The sequence below is a fragment of the Pelophylax lessonae genome (assembly GCF_965119305.1).
Source record: "Pelophylax lessonae genome assembly, chromosome: 7".
Classification (NCBI taxonomy): Eukaryota; Metazoa; Chordata; class Amphibia; order Anura; family Ranidae; genus Pelophylax; species Pelophylax lessonae.
This window is the reverse complement of record NC_138774.1, coordinates 93,336,038-93,360,697: the sequence shown is the minus strand read 5'-3', so window position 1 is coordinate 93,360,697 and position 24,660 is coordinate 93,336,038. Positions and strand designations below refer to the sequence as shown.

Sequence of the window (24,660 nt, the reverse complement as noted above, 5' to 3'; positions counted from 1 at the left end):
CCTTTGTACATCTTATCTTGTGCTGAAGTTTCCTTCGGGGGTTCTGGGATCTCTTCTGAGGCATAAACAGCCAGAAGGAGTCCCTGTATGTCTTCCAACCCAAATAAATTCCTGTTTAGTTTGGCCTCCTCTACTTCACTATCTGGGTCCACTTCTTCCTCATCCCCAGAGCTAGTTTGAGAATTTCTTTGGTTTACCTCATTCTCTAGCCCTTCCTCTTCCCTAGCTTGTGCTGGGGGAAGGTTCTGTGATACTGGTAAAAACACAGAAGGGCCTGCCCTGGAAATTGAGCTCTCCTGAGAAGAGATACTTTCTTTAAGGGCTAGCTCACTAGGTTCTGCGACTTGGGGGAAGCCACCGAGGAACGAAAGGACTGTATAATGCCAACATTTCTTCTTGCACAGATTTCAAAAATCTTTCATTAGCCCTAAGGCCTCTTTACCAGCCAATTTGTTGATACATTTATAACAAAAGGGCTTAGTGTGAGAACTAGATAGTCTATCACTGCCATTACCACACTTATTTGAGGAACTAGTGCCTGCCGGTAAAGGGGGTGCTATGTTAGAGGCCTCCTGCGTTCCACTTGGAGACTCTGAAAAAGAAGAGATGATACAAAAAAAAACGAGGTCACTCTTCAATGAAACAAATCCCTAGTAAGGACATGTTATGGGTCCGGCTAGGGCCAAGGGAAACTCCAGGGTTCCTGACTAATACCGGTATTAGCCCCATATCAGAAAATATTTAGCACTTACCCGGTTCCAACCTGGGTTTGGCTGCAGTCACCTGGACCGGCCTTCCCTCCTCCTTTTCCGCGAGGTGGGCTGTGGCGGGCTTAATTTCCTTTGCAGCTTTCCGGGCTATTGGGGCCTGGAAGTCTGCTCTCCCGCTTCAATGCGGGTCCGGCGTCTCCTCCACATTCACTTCCTTCTTCTGTGTGGCGTTACGCATGCTCCGCCTGCTGACGCCTGACCGGAAGTTCCGGTCTCAAAGCGAGGCTTGAAGCGCGCATTCTGGCGGGCCTTTTGAATCTTCTTGCGACTTTCTGGAGGAGACTCTGCTGGATAGCCGGACACAGGCCTAGAGGGACCACCCTAGTGACCGACGGCCTGTGCAATGTGGGCGACCTGTGAGAAGCCTGGGGGGCGGCAGGTAGAGTGCAGCCATCACCGGCATTCCTGTACCTGGCTCACAGGGGGACCATCCAACTTAAAGTCTTCAGGTTAGAGACAAAAAAAAAAAAAAAAAATGTTTCGCTCTAGGAAGAAACACAATCTAAACTGAGGGACAAGGGGAAGGGTGGGGCCTTTCAACAAGCTGTGAATTGATTGTGTTTCCTGTAGGGAGGAGCCTACTATCTCTCATACGTTGGCCGTCCTGGAAGGTGAGATGAGAAAACAATATATTTTTTACTGCTATAAAACTTTCCCAATAAAAAAATTAAAATTTAGGCCAACATGTATTCTGCTACATATTTTTGGTAAAAAAAAATCCCAATTAGTGTATATTGATTGGTTTGCGCAAAAGTTATCGCGTCTACAAACTAGGGGAAAGATTTGTCATTTTTATTTATTTTTTACTAGTAATGGTGACGATCAGCGATTTTTAGCGGGACTGCAACATTGTGGCGGACAGATCGGACACCTGACACTTTGAGGGGACCAGTGACATTACTACAGTAATCAGTGTTAAAAATATGCACTGTTACTGTACAAGACACTGGCAGGGAAGGGGTTAACACTAGGGGCAATTAAAGGGTTTGATGTGTGTCTAGAGCAGGGATCCTCAAACTACGGCCCTCTAGCTGTTGCGGAACTACACATCCCATGAGGCATTGTAAAACTCTGACGTTCACAGACATGACTAGGCATGATGGGAATTGTAGTTCCTGAACAACTGGAGGGCCATAGTTTGAAGACCCCTGGTCTAGAGGATGCTTTTTGTGTGGGGGATTTACTTACTGCATGAATTCAGAGACTTGTGTTACTAAATAGGAGAAACACAGGATCCCCGTGTTCATCACTGACAGAACAGCAGACTGCCGTGTTTACATTGGCTGTCTTGTTTATTATTCTACATTACGTATGATTGTACAATCAGGTTAGTACCTGATTGGCAAAGTCAAATCAGTCATCTAATCTGCATGGTTATCTTGGGCCAGTAATTCAAAGCTTTGAAGTCAGATAACCAGCCTTTCAGTAGGAGTCAGCAATGGCAGCCTACATATTAGATTTTAAATCTGAATTCAAGGTATGTGGTTTTTTTTTGGCATAGCTGGTCTAGGTTGGTACAATGCAGGAATGTATATTCCATATCTGGCCAATGTTTGTGGAAGCTGTGAATCCCCCCCCCCCCCCCCCCCACTGCATGGTATTCACAGGGGGTTGCTTGCTCAGGACAGGTGCCATTCAGAGAACACTTTGCATGCAAAGCTTCTCTGGTTGAACGAGGTAGAGAGGCATGGCGATGGTATCCCAAAGAAAGTGAGGACTCCAGTGATTCTCCACTTCTGCAGGGATCACACAGGTATGGAAAAATAATACTTTTAACCACTTAAGCCCCAGCCCTATTTCAGACACTTTTTGTTCACAAGTAAAAACCACTATTTTTTCCTAGAAAACTACTTAGAACCCCCAAACATTATATATATATTTTTTAGCAAAGACTCTGGAGAATAAAATGTCGGTCACTGCAATATTTTTTGTCACGCGGTATTTGCGCAGCGGTCTTTAAAACACCATTTTTTTGGAAAATTTTTGAAAAATCACATTTCACTGCATTTAAAAAATACTAAACAGTAAAGTTAGCCCATTTTTTTGTATATTGTGAAAGATGATGTGACGCCGAGTAAATAGATACCCAACATGTTACGGTTTAATATAAATAAAAATAAAAATATCTGATCACTTTTATTGCTGTCACAAGCAATGTAAACATCCCTTGTGACACCAATATGTAGTGACAGGTACTCTTTATGGAGAGATCGAGGGTCTAAAAGACCCTAGACCCCTCCACTACACTTCCATGTATGCAAAACGCCAAAAACGGCGTTTTTGCATACAGCCGTTTTTTTAAATTTGCCGCTTTTTGCAGCACAGTAACCCAGAAGTGATGTCATGGACGCCGCCTCCGTGTTACGTCATCGAAGACCCGATCGAAGCCGTTTACGGCATTGATCGGGACTCCATCCAGCCGGCGGACGCGCCGGCTGGGAGCCCCGAGCAAAGTCACGGAAGGCGGCGGGGGGGGGGACGTCCCCTCCCGCTCACCCGGGTAACGATCGAGCGGCTCCCGAGCCGCATCGGTCGTTACCGACGGAAAGCCGACCGTTGGCTGTTAACCACGGTACCGGTATACTACGCAAAGTCTGCCGACGTATATATACGTCGATATGCGGTAAGTGGTTAAGGGGTTGCAAACCCTCACATATACCCAGTTAGGTGAACAGCCTAAGATAATACACAGTGATGAAATAAATCCTCCTACACAAGTTTTACTTGTTTATCTGCAGTCTTCTCTTCGCTACACCCCACAGTGGAGATCAAGGTAAAATCGCTACACTCCACAGTGCAGATGCAATGCAGAATTTCGATTAGTTTCAGCTGCCCACCTACAGTGACTCTTGGTCACCTCTGGTCATCCATCCATCATTGCAAACCAGCTGTCCAGCGCTTTACCCTGAGTCTATACCTCACCTTAATATCATGCAGTAGCAACATACAGCCGTAGGCAAAAGTTTTGCGAATGACAAATATAAAATTTCACAAAGTCTGCTGCCTCAGTTTTTATGATGGCAATTTGCATACGCCAGAATGTTATGAATAACGATCAGATGAATTGCAATTCATTTATAAGTCCCTCTTCGCCATGAAAACATAACATAGTCCCATAAAAAAAAAAAAAGGCTTCAGGGCGCCCAAGAAAGTCCACCAAGTGCCAGGACCGTCTCCTACAGTTGATTCAGCTGTGGTATCGGCCACCACCAGTGCAGAACTTGCTCAGGAATGGCTGCAGGCAGGTGTGAATGCATCTGCACGCACAGTAAAGTGAAGACTTTTGGAGGATGGCCTGGTGTCAAGAAGGGTAGCAAAGAAGCCACTTCTCTCCAGGAAAAACATCAGGGACAGACTGATATTGTGCAAAAGGTACAAGGATTGGACTGTGGAGGACTGGGTCATTTTCTCTGATAAATCCCCTAATTGTTTGGGACATCAGGAAAAAAAACCTTGTCAGCAGAAGAAAAGGCAAGCGCTACCATCAGTCCTGTGTCAAGCCAACAATAAAGCATCATTTGACCATTCATGTGTGGTCTTTGCTTCTCAGCCAAGGGAGTGGGCTCACTCACAATTTTGCCTAAGAACACAGCTATGAATAAAGAATGGTAGAAATCATCCTCCAAGAGCAACTTCTCCCAACCATCCAAGAACAGTTTGGTGAGGAACAATGCCTTTTCCAGTATGATGGAGCACTTTGCCATAAGACAGAATTGATAACTAAGTGGCTTGTAGCAACATCAAAATTTTGGGTCCATGGCCAGTAAACTCCCCAGACCTTAAAGAGGTTGTAAACCCGTGCAATTTATTTTTTTGGCAACCTGTAAGAGAAACACATAATGAGCTAGTATGCATTGCATACTAGCTCATTATGCAATACTTACCTTAGAACGAGCCCCCGCCGTGCAGCCCGCTTACCTGTATGACGGGCGACATGTCCAGTCACCCGTCTTCCGGGATCGCGGCATCCGGCCATCTGATTGGCCGGAGCTAAGGTGACGTCACTCCCGCGCACGCGTGCGGGAGCCGACAGTCACGGCACGGGACTCTGAAGGAACGGCACCAGCGGCCGTTCCTTCAGAGCGCATGCGCCAGTGACGTCACTGGCTGCATGTAAGGTAAATATCTCCTAAACGGTACATGTTTAGGAGATATTTACAGTACCTATAGGTAAGCCTTATCATAGGCTTACCTATAGGTAAAAGTGTCAGAGGAGGGTTTACTTCCTCTTTAATCCCATTGAGAATTTGTGGTCAATCCTCAAGAGGCGAGTGAAAACAAAAAAAAAAAACCCTCAAGTTCTGACAAACTCCAAGCATTGGTTATGCAAGACTGGGCTGCCGTCAGTCAGAAGACAGCATGCCCGGGCAAATTTTAGAGGTCTTGAAAAAGAAGGGTCAACACTGCAAATATTGACTCTTTGCATAAACTTAATGTAAAGAGTCAATAAAAGCCTTTGACATTCATGAAATGCTTGGAATTCTACTTCAGTATACCATAATAACATCTGACAAAAATATCTAAAAACATTGAAGCAGCAGACTTTGTGAAAATATGCAATTCTCAAAACTTTTGGCCATTGCTGTATGTCTTGATTCTTGAACAGATGGGATAGCCCAAGCTCACATTGTACTAAAGGCTATGGGGCACTCAGCTTTTTCAACTCCCTCTACAGATATTGAAAACATCATTGTAAGCAGTTTGCTGCCTCCAAGCACTTACTATCTTGGCATCAGTTTGATAAGGATTTTGTGTAAAAGTGGACTATCCCCACTGAATCAGGCAGTGTCCAGAAATAATGAGGCGCTTACTATTCCACCCCTTCTAACTTTCTAGAGTCGGGATATTTGCTAACCTTTGCAGGCGCTAGGACAACTTGCATCTCTGATGCTTGGGTCCAGAAGTTTGTATCCCAGAGCTACAAACTGGAATTTCCCTGCCCTCTCCTGTTTCTCACCTCCAACCTTCCTGTGTCACCACAAAGATTAGTAGATCTCCATTGGGCCTTCTCTGGTCTTCTGGATCAAGGTGTAATTGCTTTACTTCCTGGGATGGAATGAGTAAGTGGTTTTCCTCAAACCTGTTCACCATTCCCAAATCCAAAGGGGACATCCGCCCCCATCTTGGATCTAAAAGCTTGAATTGCAGATGTACAGTATCTCACAAAAGTGAGTACACACCGCACATTTTTGTAAATATTTTATTATATCTTTTCATGTGACAACACTGAAGAAATGACACTATGCTACAATGTAAAGTAGTAAGTGTACAGCTTGTACACCTGTAAATTAGCTGTCCCCTCAAAATAACAACACACAGCCATTAATGTCTAAACCGCTGGCAACAAAAGGGAGTACACCCCTAAGTCAAAATTCCAAAAGTGTCAATATTTTGTGTGGCCGCCATTATTTTCCAACACTGCCTTAACCCTCTTTGGTATGGAGTTCACCAGAGCTTCACAGGTTGCCACTGGAGTCCTCTTCCACTCCTCCATGATGATATCACGGAGCTTCTTGATGTTGGAGACCTTGTGCTCCTCCACCTTCCGTTTGAGGATGCCCCACAGATGCTCAATAGGGTTTAGGTCTGGAGACTGTTAGACTTCCAGTACGAAATAGAAATACATTTGCCTATTAAAGGTCAAGAATTGTGAACTTTGAGGCCTCAAATGACCTGGTCACAGGTTCAGTCAAAACCTCTTCAGTTTGAAGCACACATTGCGTCCATTGTTGAAATGGTTTTATTTACATGTACTTTGAGATGAGAAGCTATGCCATCTGCCCCCAAAAAGGAAATTGTGTTTGGTAAACTTTGAATATAATGCTCTGGAAAGGCAGGCAACTAAATTGCTTATCCCAGGTGGAACGGCCTTGGGGGGAAGGTTTACATACAACGGACTTCAAAGGATAAAAAGCCATTTTTCCCCTGGTCATGAAAAGAGAGAAACCAGAGGGATCATAAAACATTATGTTCTGGCCATGAGACGTTTTATCACACAATGGCCAAAACTCAAATTCAGGATCACACCTGTGTTCACCCATTCACTAGTAAATAAACTATTGTTTCTACCCTGAGAAGTCAAACAAATGGAAAACAGCCTGGACAAAGACTAGAAGCTGTAATTAATTTACCTACACACCAAGAAGGGGGTAGAGATTGCGTCATACAGACTACATAGTGTCAAATAAACATTGTCACTTAGACTGATGAGAACTGCATCTTCAAATGAATTTAATATAATCATAAGCTTATACAACAGCCTTGTCCCATCATATACCAAAGGGGGGTGTGGAACTTATAATTTTATGATAATCTTCTATTGAGAATTACATGATATCAATTATTTAGTAGCGTCAAATGGTCAGAATTTCTCCCATATTTTATAATCCAGTCCCAAATCATGACTGTATTGTTGTTAACATAATAATCCCATAATGGATAATATTCTGATTGGAAATAACCCATGTGTAGAAAAGTTTACATATACAAGTTGTTGTGTAGCTATATATATATATATATATATATATAACTGTATATGTATCTATATAATTCTTACTGCTACTAAATGTAAAGTATATGGGTAAATCAGTCATTTCCAATCAATATATATATATATATATATTGTATTAGTAATATTCTTAATTCAACTGTGTTACCAGGTCCAGTTACCAGGTCCAATCCTTACTTGGATACATGATGGATATTAGATAGACATGTATAGAGGATGAGAGTATGGATAAATTATTATGCTGTTTTTATGATAGTCTTAAATGGAGAAATTATCATATAGTTTTAATATCCATATATTGGTCAACCAAGAGGTGTCACCCAATGACCTCACCAGTTTATGAATAAGATAGCCCAACCAATGGGGATGAAGTTACTCCCTCTGGGTTTAACTTATGGTAATTTTAATAGTCCTTTGTTCAATAAAGCAGGGTTCGACAAACCCCGGTTGCCAGGTCGCCATGGCGACCAGAAACCGCGTCCTGGCTCCTGATTTGCAGCCAGCCCACTCTCTGCAACTCCTGACTGACTGCCCGGACACGCAGCTCAGAGTGTCAGGCAGCTGATGCTTCGCTCTCCCCCTCCCTGGTCTCCATATTTTCCCTGGAGCCGTGCAGTAATCTGAAATCCGGCTGTGAGTAACCTGAGAGGGGAGGGGGCTGGCCTCCTCTCCTCTGCCAGAGCAAGGTCCGGAATGGCTGCTCTCCGAGTTCTCTTATGCTGCCCGTAGCATCCTTATCAGGCTGGCCTTCCTCCCCCCAGAGCCCACAGCGGGAGTTCAGACCTTGGAGAAGGGTGATGAGGAGGGGGACCCGGCAGCCTGTGTGGCCTTTACCTGACCTAGCAGGCAGACTGTCACAGTCACTAATGTGAGGGAGGGGGGGAGAGTTCTGGTGGAGGATAGAGCACGGGGGCTGCCTGTGTGTGTGTTCATGTGTCCATGCTGTGACACACTGAGCCGCTGTTCTAATAGTGCAAAGTTGTTTAAGGTGGGCTGTGAGGTGGAGGAGGGGAGATGAGGCTGGCATGCTTTAAAATGATCTTTTTATGTCCTCTGATAAAGCCCTGTGTATTATCAACAATCACCACAGGGGGACACACAGGCAGGAAGTAGCTGCAAAGAGGCAACAGAAGATCAGCAGCGCTGGGATACTTCTTTCATCCTTTTCTGTGTTTTATTTAAAATGTCACAAAGGCTTTATTTAGATGTGCAGTTGGGTGGTAAAAATGTGCTGTAAAGACATGTTTTTGCCACCCACCAACAGCCATCCTTAAGTTACAATAGGCAGAAGATGAGGGTATTTTACATGTCCCAGTCATGATGCATTAGCATAAAAAGGAGTTTCCCCTATAACAGGTTTTTAACCACTTGCCGCTCGCCCACCGTCAATTGACGGCGGGACGATGCGGCCATTGTTCTGGGAAGACGTCATATGTGGACATAGCCTAAAGTTCACCGGTCACCAGAGACTGCCATCAGTACCGCCGTGCACCATCGCCCGTCACCCATCAGTGACCATCGCCCGTCACCTGTCACCCCATCAATCACCATCACCTGTCACCCCATCAGTCATCGTCACTTGTCACCCCATCAGTGATCGTCACTTGTCACCCCATCAATCATCGTCACTTGTCACCTCGTCAGTGATTGTCATCTGTCACCCCGTCAATCATCGTCACCTGTCACCTCATCAATCATCGTCACCTGTCACCCCATCAGTCATCGTCACCTGTCACCCCATTAGTCATCGTCACCTGTCACCCCATCAGTCATCGTCACCTGTCACCCCATCAGTCGTCACCTGTTTGCCATATACATGCAATCACTTACCGACCGCCTAACGACTATATGCGTCGGCCATTAAAAGCTAAATACTGGGGTTATGGCAGCAGATAGCTGCCATAACCCCGGTATTTTTTTAAACGGCGGGCGGTCGGCTTTCAGATAAGGGTGGTCCCAGTGGCGGACTTGCCACGGAATTATCCTTACGGTGCAGGGGAAGAGGTGCGCCCCCCCCTCCTGCCGCGTCCCAGACGTTTTCCCAGCTTACCGGACGGCCGGCAGCGGGGAAAACTATCCGGTCCCGGATCCTCAGAGACAGGAAGTCGAGTGAGGGCAAGATGGCCCTCACTCGACTCTATGGTCTTGGAGGACCGGAGCTACGTCAAAAGACGTTGCCTAGCAACCGGTTTAAATGGCCGCTTTTTTTTTTTTTTTTCCCTTTTTCAACAATTTTTTGTTTTTTTTTTCTTTTTTAGTGTAGTTGTGAGGTGTGAGGTCTTTTTGACCCCAGATCTCACAATAAAGAGGACCTGTCATGCCGATTTCTATTACAAGGGATGTTTACATTCCTTGTAATAGGAATAAAAATGATCAAAACTTTTTTTTTTAAACTGTGTAAAAATAAAAAAATAATAAATAAAATAAATAGGAAAAAAAAAATTAAAGCGCCCTGTCCCCGTTAGCTCGCGCGCAGAAGCAAACGCATACGCAAGTCCCGCCCACATATGTAAACTGTGTTCAAACCATACATGTGAGGTATCTCCGCGATCGTTAGAGCGAGAGCAATAATTTGAGCCATAGACCTCCTCTGTAACTCTAAGCTGGTAACCTGCAGAAAATTTTAAAATGTTGCCTATGGGGATTTTTAAGTACCAATGTTTGGCGCCATTCTGTGAGCATGCGCAATTTTGAAGCATGACATGTTGGGTATCTAATTACTCGGCGTAACATTATATTTTACATTATGGAAAAAAATTGGGCTAAATTTGCTGTTTTCTTATTTTTTAGTTCAAAAAAGTGAATTTTTAAAAAAAAATTGCATTTGGAAGACTGCTGCGCAAATATGGTGTGATAAAAAATATTGCAACGATCTCCATTTTATTCTCTAGGGTCTCTGCAAAAAAAAAAAAAAAAAAATATATAATGTTTGGGGGTTCTAAGTAGTTTTCTAGCAAAAAAAAATGATTTTAGCTTGTAAACACCAAGTGTCAAAAATAGGCCCAGTCTTAAGTGGATAAATGGACAACTTTGTGAAAAGTGCTACTTGGATGTTAGGCCTATGTATGTGGCCAGGCTGTGAAAAAGTGTTACACATGTGGTATCGCCATACTCAGGAGGAATAGCAGAATGTATTTTGGGGTGCAATTTTTGCTATGTACATGCTATGTGTTAGAAATATTGCATAAATGGACAGCTTTGTGTAAAAAAAAATGTGTTTTCATTTTCTTTCCACATTTTCCAAAAACTTGTGGAAAAAAATGACACATTCAAAAGACTCATTATGCCTCAAAAATTATACGTTGGGCTGTTTGCTTTCCAAAATGGGGTCATTTTATGGGGGTTTCCATTGTCCTGGTGCTCCAGGGCCTTCAAAAGTGCGATAGGTTGTCAGGAAATTATATGTGTAATTTGTGCTCCTAGAATGCCGGACGGTGCTACTTGGATGTTTGGCCTCTGTATGTGGCCAGGCTGTGAAAAAGTCTCACACATGTGGTATCGCCATATTCAGGAGGAGTAGTAGAATGTGTTTTGGGGTGTAGTAGCAAGTATACATATGCTGTGTGAGAGAAATAACCTGTTAATACGTCAATTTGTAAAAAAAAAAAAATCTTCATTTTGCAAAGAGTTGTGGGAAAAAATGACAACTTCAAAAAACTCACCATGCCCCTTATTAAATACCTTGGAATGTCTACTTTCCAAAAAGGGGTCATTTGGGGGGTATTTGTACTTTCCTGACTTTTTAGTGTGTCAAGAAATGAGATAGGCCATCAGGTGTGGTCAAGTGTGATCAATTTTCAATGATTAGCACCATAAATTGTGGACTCTATAACTTTCACAAAGACCAAATAATATACACTTATTTGGGTTATTTTTACCAAAGATAAGTAGCAGTATAAATTTTGGCCAAAATTTGTGAAGAGAAATTACTCATTTGCTAAATTTTATGACCGAAACAAAGAAAAATGCGTTTTTTCACGATATTTTCAGTCTTTTTTTATTTATAGCACAAAAAATAAAGAACCCAGTAGTGATTAAATACCATCAAAAGAAAGCTCTATTTGTGTGAAAAAAAGGACACAAATTTTTTATGGGTACAGTGTTGCATGACTGAGTAATTGTCATTCAAAGTGTGAGAGCGCTGAAAGCTGAAAATCAGTCTGGGCAGGAAGGGGGTGAAAGTGCACTGTAGGCAAGTGGTTAATGTCATTCTTTCTGGCCAGCCCATAACCTTGACGTAATGTGTTACATTGGAGTTATTGACTGACCACTCTGCTGTAAGTTAGAGTTAGGGGGCGCAAATTACTTGCCCTGACAACCCACGCTACAAAAAAAAAAAACTGGCTCCTAACTTTTTTAGCTGGCTCCTAGATTCATAGCAAATTTGTCGAGCCCTGCAATACAGTATAAAAAGGGAAGCCCAGATGAGAGACAGGACATTGCCCAACATACTTTACACATACAACACACACGCTACTACAGCCATGCATAGACTCATCTATACAGACTCCATCTTGCTCCATCATGTATCTGAAACTTTGAAGGACACCAAACGAAACTCCTCCCTAACTGACCACCATCTTGGGAAGGCAGCCATCTTAGGGACTCTGGTAACGACCAGTCTAAGCTAGCAGCCATTTTAAATATGGTAAATATGCCTTGCTGTTTATTGGATTAATATTCAATATTGTTTATTTTCTTCCTTATATGTTTTATATTTCATATTAAAGGGTAACGAGATTACAGTCCCAGCCGTATTAACCATATGTAGATTTTTCTCTAAGAGCTGATTTTTGCTTTTTATACATTTTTATTAATATCAGATTTAGCGCATATTGGCATATTAGTCTCTCGTTTTGAATGGCCTATTCTCGCTTCATCTGCAGTGAAGTGACCATCGGCTGCGCATTGCGCAGACAATTGTGGTTTGATTATATAGTACACTTATCTATGGTTTATGCTACTACATCTGGGAAAAACGTAATCTTGCTTTATTTTACTTTCATCGTCCAGCTAAATATCACATTGCATTTATCGTTTTAAGTTTGTATTCTATGTAAGGTTATCGCTTTGTGTCACTCAAGTCTGATCATTTATTGTGAAGACATGTCTTGTGAATAAATATGCTTATATATTCCCTACTGTAGACTGTTTCACTAAGATTGGTATATGCTTTTAAAAATAAATTAATTGATCAAAAAGAACTCGTTCAGAATAATATTCTCGAATGTGTAAAACGCACAACAAGACATGCTTGGCCAGTCCATCACCTTTACCCTCAGCTTCTTTAACAAGGCAGTGGTCGTCTTGGAGGTGTGTTTGGGGTCATTATGTGGGAATACTGCCCTGCAGCCCAGTCTCTGAAGGGAGGGGATCATGCTCTGCTTCAGTATGTCACAGTACATGTTGGCATTCATTGTTCCCTCAATTAACTGTAGCTCCCCAGTGTCGGCAGCACTCATGAGTCCCAGACCATGACACTCCCACCACCATGCGTGACTGTAGGCAAGACACACTTGTCTTTGTACTCCTCAACTGGTTGCCACCACACAGGCTTGACACCATCTGAACCAAATAAGTTTATCTTGGTCTCATTAGACCACAGGACATGGTTCCAGTAATCCATGTCCTTAGTCTGCTTGTCTTCAGCAAACTATTTGCAGGCTTGTGCATCATCTTTAGAAGAGGCTTCCTTCTGGGATGACAGCCATGCAGACCAATTTGATGCAGTGTGCAGAGTATGGTCTGAGCACTGACAGGCTGATCCCACATCAGGCTGGGCCCAATTTGGACATTTTCACTTAGGGGTTTACTCCCTTTTGTTGCCAGCAGTTTAGACATTAATGGTGGTGTGTTGAGTTATTTTGAGGAGACAGCAAATGTACTTTTGTTTTTATGGATATATACGTACTTTTGTAATAAACTTTTTTTGGTTTTTATGGCTGGTGCCTAAAAAAGTCCATGTTTTTCTCGTAAATACATATTCTAAAAGCTTGAATGTTTTCTATCAAACCCAGAAATTCAACCAAACCAGTCTTCACCTTCCAATCATTAGGAAGATATACTGGCTTCTATGGACATCAAGGATGAAGTACCTGTATCTCCACATTTTTCCAGCACATCAATGCTTCCTACGTTTTTCTGTGGGGTCCCTACACTACCAGTTCATGGAACTGCCCATCGGTATCTTGACAGCACCTCTCAAGTTCACAAATGTATTAGCCCTGCTGCACTTTTGTGGCATTTCCATTGCGGGATACTTAGACAACATCCTACTGAGTGAACATTCAGCACAGCCTCTGTTGGGCAATGTGGCTTTGCCTGTCCAGGCATTACAGCGGTTCAGCTGGATCCTGAACCATAACAAATCGTCACTAGAATCAACTCCTCATTTGGATCTGATCTAGTCCTGGACACAGTTCAGACTAGAGTGTTTTGTTCTACAGGAAAAACTGCAGACTCTCTGCATTTGCATGACAGTTTGGGGCCTGAAGGAAGCTTACTTTGAGACAGTCCTATTTGCCTGGTTCCACTCCAAACCTTTAAAACAAAACATTCTGTTGACATGCGACAAGTCAATCTGGACCCTGGATAGAGTGAATTGTTTCTCACACAGGAGCAGATTGTCCATGGCATATCTGCCCAATAATCCAGTTATGGAACTGGGGAAGTCTTTCTTTCCTATCATTTGGATGATCCTGACATTGGATGCCACCTTGTCGGGCTCAGAAGAGTCCTGGGTACCCTGTTGATGCTGTGGACTTGGTTGCTATTAAAATCTTGTGATCAGCCTCCTGGAGCTTTGGGCAATTGGACGGTTATTAGAAACATGTTTTCAATATCAACTAATGCCAAGATAAAGAAGTCCAAAGATCAGATGCTTCATCAATGACAAGCACTTTGAAGATCTGTTCTTGGAGTCAGAGAAAATTCAGAGAAAAGCCAACATGTCACTGAAGATTAATTTTCCGCATTCTTACCTAAAACTTCTTTCCCAAAAATCTAGCTGCAATCAGTGACGAACATGGTGAAAGGTTTTACCAGGACATTGCCACCACAGAAATGCGGCATCAGGGCAAATGGAATCTATCAAAGCTGCCCGACTATTGTTGGATACTGTAGTGAGATGCACTGGATACTTGAGTACAAACAAAAAAAAAAAAAAAATCACCAGCAATTTTTTTTAGGTCTATGGGACATTATTAGTGTCCATGCTTTGTAAAATACTTCCACACTATCTCTGCTGATGAATACTACAGTACTGTTTATTATTTCTTAGCACATTGCCAAAAGTTTTTGATTAGGCAAAACCTTTGAAAAATGTTTTTCTCCAGTGGCACTGAATGGATTCCAACAAAAGGATTTCACAGCAAGTGAGAAAAAAATGGGCACTTTTGACTTACCATAAAATCCATTTCTCTGATGATCATTGACAGACACAGCTCCAGATATTCATAACCATTGAGTTACATTGCCCCCTAAAGGAGTAGGACACTAGGAAGAAAAGAATTCCTGCTACACCCATGGGCAGTCCAAGGGGTATACTCCCTCTCTCGGTTACAAGCAATGTCAGTAGAATTATAACTCCCAGAGCGGTGGGTGCTGTGTCCGTCAATGAACAACAGAGAAATGGATTTTTACGGTAAGTCAAAAATCCCATTTTCTCTTTCGTTCATTGATGGACACAGCTCCTGATATTAATAACCATTGGGACGTCCCAAAGCAGTGTTAAACATGAGGGGAGGGAACAACCAAAAAATTTCCAAGGCTAAACATTAGCCAACCAGGCAACAGGAGCTCAACCATTCAACTGAGCCCACCTGAAAAAAAACAACACACCCTCAAAGAGGATCAGGTCCTCTCAAACAGCAGCCTGCAAAACCTTGCGGCCAAAAGAAGCATCCGCAGATGCCAACACATCCACTTTATAAAACCTGCGTCACTGACGCTCGATGATAGAAAGCCCAGGAGCCACTAAGCGCCTGAGTAGAGTGCATCTTGACAGAAAAAGGAGGAACCAGACCCCTGATGGAATAGGGCTGAACCAGCGTCTGTCTGATCCATCTGGAAATGGTTGCAGGGGAAGCGGACAACCCTTTTCAAGGTCCATCCGTGAGCACAAAGAGTCTGACCTCCTGAAAGACTGTAGCTGCAGGTACACCCTAATTGCCCGGACCACATCCAAGGCATGCAAGGCAATTTCCTCAGGATGTCAGGAACCTGACCCCTGATGGAATAGGCTTGAACCACCGTCTGTCTGATCCATCTGGAAATAGTTGCAGAGGAATCGGACAACCCTTTACGAGGCCCATCCGTGAGAACAAACAGTCTGACTTCCTGAAACACTCCGTAGCTTCCAGGTACACCCTAATTGCCCGAACCACATCCATGGCAACTTCCTTTGGATGTTTAGGCCCGAGACACAGGGAAGGCAACACAATGTCTTCATTCAAATGAAAATCAGAGACAACCTTTGAAAGGAATGATGGACAGGGGCAAAGAACCACCTTATCCCTGTGAATCTCCAGGTAAGGTGAACGTCAGGATAACGCCACCATTGGCGACACCCTGTGCGCAGAGGTGATAGCCACTAAAAAGGCCACCTTCTGGGACAGCGTAAGTAGGGGAATCTCCCAAATATTTTCAAAAGGAGGCTTTTGAAGAGCTGAAGGCACCAAAGATCCCAAGGAGGCAACAGAGCCCGCACTGGAGAAACCAAATGTCGGACACCCTGAAGAAAGGTACGCACCAGGGAGTGTGTGGCCAAAGGTTGTTGGAAGAAGACCGCCAAAGCTAACACCTGGCCCTTGATGGTACTCAAGGCCAATTTCTGTTTAACCCCCCGTTGAAGGAAGGTCAAGATCCGAACCACCGAGAAGGAGCGAGGAAGAACCCCCAAGAGACTCACACCACGCAATGTACATCTTCCACGTACAATGGTAGATCTTCCTAGAGGCAGATTTCCTAGCTTTCAACAGTGTAGGGATCACTGATTCAGATCAACCCCTATTCTTCAGCACCTGCCGTTCAACACCCAAAGTCAGCGACTGTAAAGTAGGATGGAAGATCCATCCTTGGAACAGCCGATCCTCCCTGAGAGGAAGCTTCCAAGGAACGTCGGCAATCAGCCGCCCCAGATCGGCATACCAAGTTCGGCAAGACCAGTCTGGAGCCACTAAGATGACCGGAATCCATTCTGCCTCGATCCTGCGTCCTTGATATCGATAGAGGCAATCCCCCTGACACAGGGATTCCACCACCATTCGGAATGGACTCCATTCTGTACTTCTGTACCCGCACAAAGCAGTTTAGCGCCTTGAGGTTCCTGGGAATTGTGAACAGGTTTTAGTAAAAGCCCTGAAAACGTTCCGAAGTCGGAACCGGGACAATCACCCCTTAAAAGGAACAGGTCTTGTACCGCCCCAAACAGGTCCTCAATCCTGGCCTACAGGGCCCACTAACAGGCCAGGTTTGCAAGATAACTGAAATACATCCCAGGTGATATAATTTGCTGCTCAGTGATTGCAGCACTCTAGTCTGCATCTCTCCAAGGTAATACTTAAAATCTGGCCTGTTAGTGGGCCCTGAGGACCGGAGTTAAGGATTACTGCTGTAAGCGGTCTGGGGACAGGCGCAAAGTTGGAAGGAAAAAACCTTGCCGGGTGAGAAGAACGAAACTCGATCTTATAGCCGGACTGAATTACTTCGTGGACCCACTTGTCTTGCACCCGGGAAGTCCACGGGTCCGGAACCCAGCGAAGACACCCCCCCCCCCCACCCCCGATACAGGTGAGAGCGCACCTTCATGCAGAAGGAGCCTTGTCAATGGGTCTGGAGAAGCCCGATCTTGGCTGGCCAGACCAGGTTCATTTAGATCCTCCAGAAGAGGCCCTGAAAGGCTACGAGCCCTTGTCAGTCGACTCTGAGGGACGAAAAAACATTTTTAGTAAAGAAAGGCCCACGTCTACGATGAGATTCCTTGCCCTTAGTAGCCTGTGGAAGAAAAAGTACTCTTGCCCCGTGAGACGTTTAATGATGTCATCCAGGGTAGCTCCAAACAGGCAATCTTCTTGAAAAGGAAGATCAGTAAAGGCCTTTTTTGAAGTCTGATCCGCAGACCAGCACTTCAGTCAAAAAACACGCCGAAGGACCAATGCCAAAACAGTGGTGAGCCATCAGGGGAGCCGCATCCAAAGAGGCATCACAGGTAAACTGCAGCCTCAGCACCAGCTGGTCCGCCAGCTCGGCAAAGGCAGGGGGGAGCTGTTCCCCCACCAGGTCATGGTGTAGGAGCTTAGCCCACTCGGTCAGAGTTTGTGACACTAGGGCAAGGGTGAATACCAGCCTCATTGCCAAACCAGCCAGAGTGTACATAGTGCGGGCCACAGCCTCCGCCTTCCAATCAGCCAGATTCTTAAAGGCCGGGGACTCTTCAACCAGAATCATGGATGCCTTGTTTAATCTGGAAATTGGAAGGTCCACTACAGGTGACAAAGCTCACTTCTTAAGGGACTTCTCATAGGGGTAATGCCTAGTACCTTAGGGACGCTTTGGTCGTCCCCACTCTTTAGCGACAATTCTGTCAAAATAGGCAGGAAAAGGAAACACCTTTGCCGCTATGGATAGCTTGTGCGTGCCAAAGGGAACCTGCGTCCTCCATCTTCAGGTCTCACACACAGATACAATCAGTGCATGCACCAGAGCCTTTTTGTGCGCGGTCCCAGACATGGAGGAGATTATCCTCACCATCAGAGGTTTCCAGGCACGGGGTTGCAGACCCAGCAGGGTGACCCACATTCGCAGTGGCTGAATCAGATTCAAGATCTGATGAGGCAGAGGAAGCAGGGGTGCATTTTGCTAGCCAGTTGCCCGCAAGCCACCTCCACCCGGGACACAAGGGACTCCAGGACCGCCGCCAGTGCATGGATAGATGGATGATTGGGACCTGAAAGGCCCCGCAGCCTCACAGAGGGGATCAGGTGGGGAAATGTGCTCCAGACTCCATGAGTCACCAGGGGGACCCCACAAAAAGTGTAAAACACTGCTAAGGGACAGCCCCCCCCCGCGCTGGCAGCACCACTTGGTTGCCAGGCACAAAGCACCAAGCGATCCTCAGCAGAGAGGGAGAGGACCCCACCAGACTCACCAACCACAGAAACAGGCAGTAGCAGCCACCAGGAGAATCTGCACTACACAGGCGGCAATCAGGAAGTAAAATGATCCAGGAGTCAGCACCAGGGGATGGGGAGGGGCTCCCACCACCAAAACCACCGCCCACAGGGCTCCACTGTCATGGCCTCCGCTATTTCCAATGGCAAACCACAAGAAAATGGCCACCGGACTACACAAACATGGCCGACACACACAGGCTACAACAAAACGGCGGCCCTGCGTGGCACCCCAAGGGTTACAGGGAACCCAGGAGGGCCTCAAGGACTGAGCCAGGCAGGACAGGGGGGCTCTGGCAGGAGCTACCACCAGGTACAAGCCCCCCCTTCCGCACACTCGACTGTCCAGCCACTGGTGACGCACCCCCCCCCCGGCCCCCATCGGCAGTTAGCGCCCTGCCCTCGTCCTAGGAAAGAAGCCAGACCACCCAAATGGCCCCAGTGGGGGGTGCCTAAGGGGAAGGAGGGGAACCGGGGGTCCGACTGTCCCAGAGAGGAGGGACAGCTTCTCACGATACTAAGAACCAGGTGGGTTCTTAGTATAGACAGACCCCCTTCTCCATCGAAATGAGGGGGCTCTCGGCCAGGAGGAACACTTTGTATGACCCGGTCATATGCGACCTCACGAGGCATTTGACTCGCAGACCAGCCCCGTCCAGTGGGGTTATGACGCGGCCGACCTAGCGCAAAGCTGAGGTCTGCGTGTGCTTGTTGGCCAGACTGGGGTGACCACTGGATCTAGATTATCCAGCCCGTTGCCCAGTCTAGTCTGGGTGTAGCCAGAATTCTTTTCTGCCAAGTGTCCTACTCCTTTAGGGGGCAGTACAACCCAATGGTTATGAATATCAGGAGCTGTGTCCGACAATGAAGGAAAGAGAAATACTGTTTTTACAGCCATTATAACATTCACATGAGGATGAAGAAAATAGGCTCAGTTGCAAACAAAAGCCCATGTACAACAAGCCCAATGTTTACACAGATTTCAGATTCAGAAGCGAGTCAATGCTGAAAAACAGCTTGCATCTGAATTCAGTTTAAGATTTGTTTGAAATGCTTTTTTATTGATGTATTGTAAAAACAAACAATAAAAAGGCAAGTGCACCCAACATATCCAACTATAAAAAGAAGTAAATCAACACTCAATCACAGGCTGGAGCTTTGCACTGCTAACCAGCTTTGGAGTGACAAGAAGGCTCCTAAGGGATCTAACAATGTAAGAAATACCTGAGCAATCATAGCCCTGTACCTCAAACAGTGGACTCCTCTTGGCTTTCTGCAGGGATTCCGACAGTACAAAGTTGAAGTTCTTCTCTTGTTCTTTATCTTTCACCAGAAATTTTGTATGAGACAAGAAACAGCCGCTCTTCTTACACTGTCAAAGAAGCCAGAGGAAGGTAGGAAAAAATTCAGACAATAAAAGCATGAAAGATAAGAGCTAAAAAAATTGACATATTTTAGGCTTTTAAGATATACAAATACCTCTGCAGAGGAGATATTTACAGCTGCCATTACTGACCTCCTGACTATTTAACTTGCTACAGCAAGTCAAATGCACACTGTAAGCAGCAGTAAAATAAGAGTAACCACATTCCGACCGCCTAACTGGGAAAACACGTCATTACTTAAGATGTTTAATACTGGAGTTATGGCTGCAGCTAGATGCAATAACCCTGGTACTAATTTTTCCCTCAGGCACCGGACTTTCTGCTAAAAGTGATCCAAGCGGCAGACTTAATGCAGAATCACTGTTAGAACCGGTGGTAACCAATCCGGCGCTGGCTAGTCACGTAAGAGGAGCGAAGAAAAGATAGTATCTGCTCATCTCTTTGGCCTAGGAGGACCAGAGCGGTGTCATGACGTTACTTCCAGTTCTGGCCCCATGTAAACAAGGCCATTTTTTTCCTTTTTCAACCTCTTCAGCCCTGCAAGGTTTACCCCCCTTTACGACAAAGGCCATTTATTTTATGATACAGCACTGCGTTATTTTAACTGCCAATTGCACGGTCGTGTGAAGCTGTACCCAAAAAAATTTATGTCATTTTTCCCACAACTAAGAGCTTTCTTTTAGTGGTACCTGTACGTGATTTAGTGCACTGGGTCTGGGGGGGGGGGCACGCACAAGTACGTGATTTTGCCCAGGACGACGACGGCCCTGCTACAGTATATCTGTGTGGGTGGTCCGGAAGGGGTTAAAGCAAAAGATAAAAAAAAAATAAAAAAAATGTATTTGCTTTTAACAGGTAGAGGAGAGATTTGGGGTTTCATAGACCCCATATCTCTCCATATGAAGAGGACCTGTCATGCTGTACTGTTATCGCAAGGGATGTTTACAAGTGATAAAAACATTTTTAAAAAGCACAGTGTAAAAATAAAAAAGTAATAAAATGAATTAAAAATAAAAATTAAAAACGTCCCCGTCCCCCCCCCTTCTCACGCGCAGTGGTGAACGCATACGTAGGTCACGCCCACATATGTAAACAGTGTTCACACCACACGTGAGGTATTGCCGCGAACGTCAGAGCAATAATTCTAGCACTAGACTTGTGCTGTAACTCTAAACTGGTAATCTGTAGAAATTTTTAAAGCGTCGCCTATGGAGATTTTTAAGTACCGTAGTTTGGCGCCCATTCCATGGGCGCACACAATTTTAAAGCATGACATGTTAGGAATCTGTTTACTCAGGGTAACATCTTTCAACTTTACAAAAAATTGTGGTATATATATTGTGTTTTGTATTTTTTTTTTTTTTTTTAAATTTTGTTTGAAAAACAGCTGCGCAAAAACTGTGTGACATAAAAAATTGCAACGACTGCCATTTTATTTTCTTGGGTCTTTGCCTAAAAGAAAAAAATATAGAATGTTTGGGGGGATTCTACATAATTTTCTAGCAAAAAATAATGGGGTTTTTGTCTTACCGTAAAATTCATTTCTCTGATGTTCATTGACACAGCGCCTCATCGTCTTGACTACATGGGTTATACTGCCCCCTACAGGAGTAGGACACTAGGCAGAAAATAACTTGACTATGCCTATGGGGCAGTCCCAGGGGGTATACTCCCACTCTGCTATAGGTACTATTTGTTACAAGCAGCGTCAAAAGAAAAAAAAACAACTCCATAGAGGGGTGGGTGCTGTGTTCGTCAATTAACATCAGAGAAATGGATTGTACGGTAAGTCAAAAATCCCATTTTCTCTTTCGTTCATTGAAGGACACAACTCATCTTCCTGACCATGTGGGACGTCCCAAAGCAGTGTCAAACATGAGGGGTGGAAACAGCAAGAAAACATACTTCCCAAGGCTAAACATAGCCAACCAGGTAACATGGAGCTCAATCATAAAACAACTGGAGCTCACCTGAAAAAATTTAAAGACACCCTCAAATAGGACCAAGTCCTCTAAACAGCAGCCTGCAAAACTTTGCGGCCAAAGGAAGCATCCGGAGATGCAAACACATCCACCTTATAAAACTTTGTGAACGTGTGCACAGATGACCAGGTGGCCGCCTTGCAAACTTGCATTAATGGCGCCTGATGACGGAAGGCCCAGGAGGCACTAAGAACCCAAGTAGAGTGCGCCTTAACAGGGAAAGGAGGAACCTGACCATTATTGGAATAAGCCTGAATCACTGTCTGTCTAATCCATCTGGAAATGGTCGCAGCAGAAGCAGCCAACCCTTTGCGAGGTCCATCCGCGAGGACAAATAGTGAGATTGACTTCCTAAAAGACTCCATAGCTGTCAGATACACCCTGATTGCCTGAACCACATCCAGAAAATGCAAGGCAGTTTCTTTAGGATGCTGAGACCTGGGACACAGGGAAGGCAACACGATGTCTTCATTCAAATGAAAATCAGAGAGGACCTTTGGAAGGAAAGAAAGACGGGGAGAATATCCACCTTATCCCTGTGAACCACCAGGTAAGGTGATCGGCAACGCCAACTCTGACAGCCTGCGCGCAGAAGTAATAGCCACCAAAAAGGCCACCTCCTGGGACAACGTAAGTCGGGGAACCTCCCGAATATTTCCAAAAGGAGAATTCTGGAGAAATGACAACACCAAATTGAGATCCCACGGCGGATATGGAGACTGCACTGGAGGAGCCAAGTGTCGAACTCCCTAGATAAATGTACGCACCAAGGAATGTGTGAGCATGTCTCCAAGGAGCATCAGCCACTAACCGCACCAGATCGGTGTACCAAGAGCAGTGAGAGGCCAGTCTGGAGCCACTAGAATAATCGGAATCCCTTCTGCCTCAATCCTGCGCAGGAGTCTCAGCAGAAGTTTGAGAGGAGGAAAGGTGTAAATCAGACAATACCGACTCCAAGGAGCCACACTAAGGCATCTCTGGCGTCGGCTAAAGGATCCGGAGACCGTGCCACAAACCTCCGTACTTTCCTGTTGAGATGAGAGGCCAACAGATCCACCTCAGGAGTACACCACCAGATACACAGCTGATGAAACACCTCCGGATGAAGTGACCAATCCCCCTGGTCCAATGCCTGTCGACTGAGGTAATCCGCTTGCCAATTTTCCACCCCTGGAATGTGCACAGCAGAGAGGGCTGGAATGAAACGTTCTAATCACCTTAAAATACCGGCTACTTCCCGAGCCGCCAAGGCACTTCTTGTGCCCCTTTGGTGCTTGACATAAGCCACGGCTGTGGCATTGTCTGATTGAATTAGTACCGGACATCCCTGAAGATGAATCGCCCAATGATCCAGACAAAGTCTGATCGCTCAGAGTTCCAGTACATTGATCAGTAGCCTAGACTCTTCTGAGTCCAGAACCCCTGAGCACAATCTGTGAGGACAATCTGTGCCGAGGACGCCTCCACACCCGGACAGGCTGGCATCCGTGGTGACGACCGACCATTGCAGGGGAAGAAAAGATTTTCCCTGACAAAGTGCCAGAGAACAAAGCCAACAAAACAGGGACCCTCTTGTACTTCTGCTCAACTGGATCAGATTATCTAAAGACTGAGGATTCTTGTTCCATTTTACCAGGATCTCTTTTTGCAGAGATCTCGTGTGGAACTGAGCAAACGGAACCACCTCGAAGGTAGACACCATCAGGCAAAGCACCCGCATGCAAGTCCGAAGAGATGACGTCTGCTAGACAGCAGAATTGACTGGAGTTTTTAAAGAGGAAGAAACACCCTATCTGAGGCCGAGTCCAGAGTCAAACCTAGATAGTCCAGACTGGTGGACGGAACCAAAGCAGACTTCTGAAGATTCAGAATCCAACCGATCTCCCGCAGAGTAATCTCCACATTTTCCAGAAGAGCAGTCAGAGATTCTGATCGCAAAAGCAGATCGTGCACGTACCCCAGTACCGTGATCCCCCGCTGACGCAACAACGCTAGCATCGGGGCCATTATTTTTATGAAGACCCGAGGAGCGGAGGCGAGACCAAAGGGTAACGCCACAAACTGATAATGCTTCTTGCCCACAGCAAAGCTGAGGAAACGCTGGTGGCCGGCACATATTGGGATGTGAAGGTAGGCATCCTTGGTGTCAATAGAAGCGAGGAAATCCCCTTGGTGTAGGGACGCCACTACCGTGCAAATGGACTCCATTCGGAACTTCTGTACCCCGCACAAAGCAGTTTAGCGCCTTGAGGTCTGCGACAGGGCTCCTTACCCTTGGAAGCCTGTGGAAGAAGAGTACTATTTCCCCCCTGTAAGGCATTTGATGATGTCATCCAAGAAAGCTCCAAACAGGCGATCCCCCACAAACAGAAGATTGGATAAGGCCTTCATAGAAGCCTGGTCCGCAGACCAGTATTTCAGCCAGATAATATGCCGCAGGACCACTGCGGAGACAGTCTAGGAATCAAGAGAGCAGTATAACAAAAGAGGCACCACAGACAAACTGTAGCCCTTGGATCAACTGATCTGCCAGCTACGCAAAGGCAGGGGGGGAGCTGTTCCCCTTCCAGATCCCGGCGTAGAAGTTTTGCCCACTTAGTCATAGCTTGCGACACCAGGGCAATAGTAAATACTGGCCTAAGTGCTGAACCAGCCACAGTGAACATATGGCAGGTTAAGGCCTCCCACCTCCTATCAGCCGGATCTCTAAATACCGGGGACTTTTCAACCAGGATTACAGTGGCTTTATTCAACCTGGAAACTAGGGAGTCCACTACATTAGGAACCATTCATTTTTTGAGGGAATCCTCATAAGGGTACAGCATTGCAAAACGCTAAGGGATTGCA

General features: G+C 45.2%; 1 protein-coding gene across 2 annotated transcripts in view; it reads right to left on the bottom strand.

Moving 5' to 3' along the window:
- Window positions 1-24,660, bottom strand: part of MDC1 (mediator of DNA damage checkpoint 1) — a 144,536-nt gene that overhangs the window by 5,466 nt on the left and 114,410 nt on the right. For both annotated transcript variants that reach the window (XM_082263552.1, XM_082263553.1), the window contains exon 14: window positions 19,693-19,818. In XM_082263552.1, coding sequence (XP_082119678.1) covers window positions 19,693-19,818 — 126 coding nt within the window. The remainder of the gene's footprint in view (window positions 1-19,692; window positions 19,819-24,660) is intronic.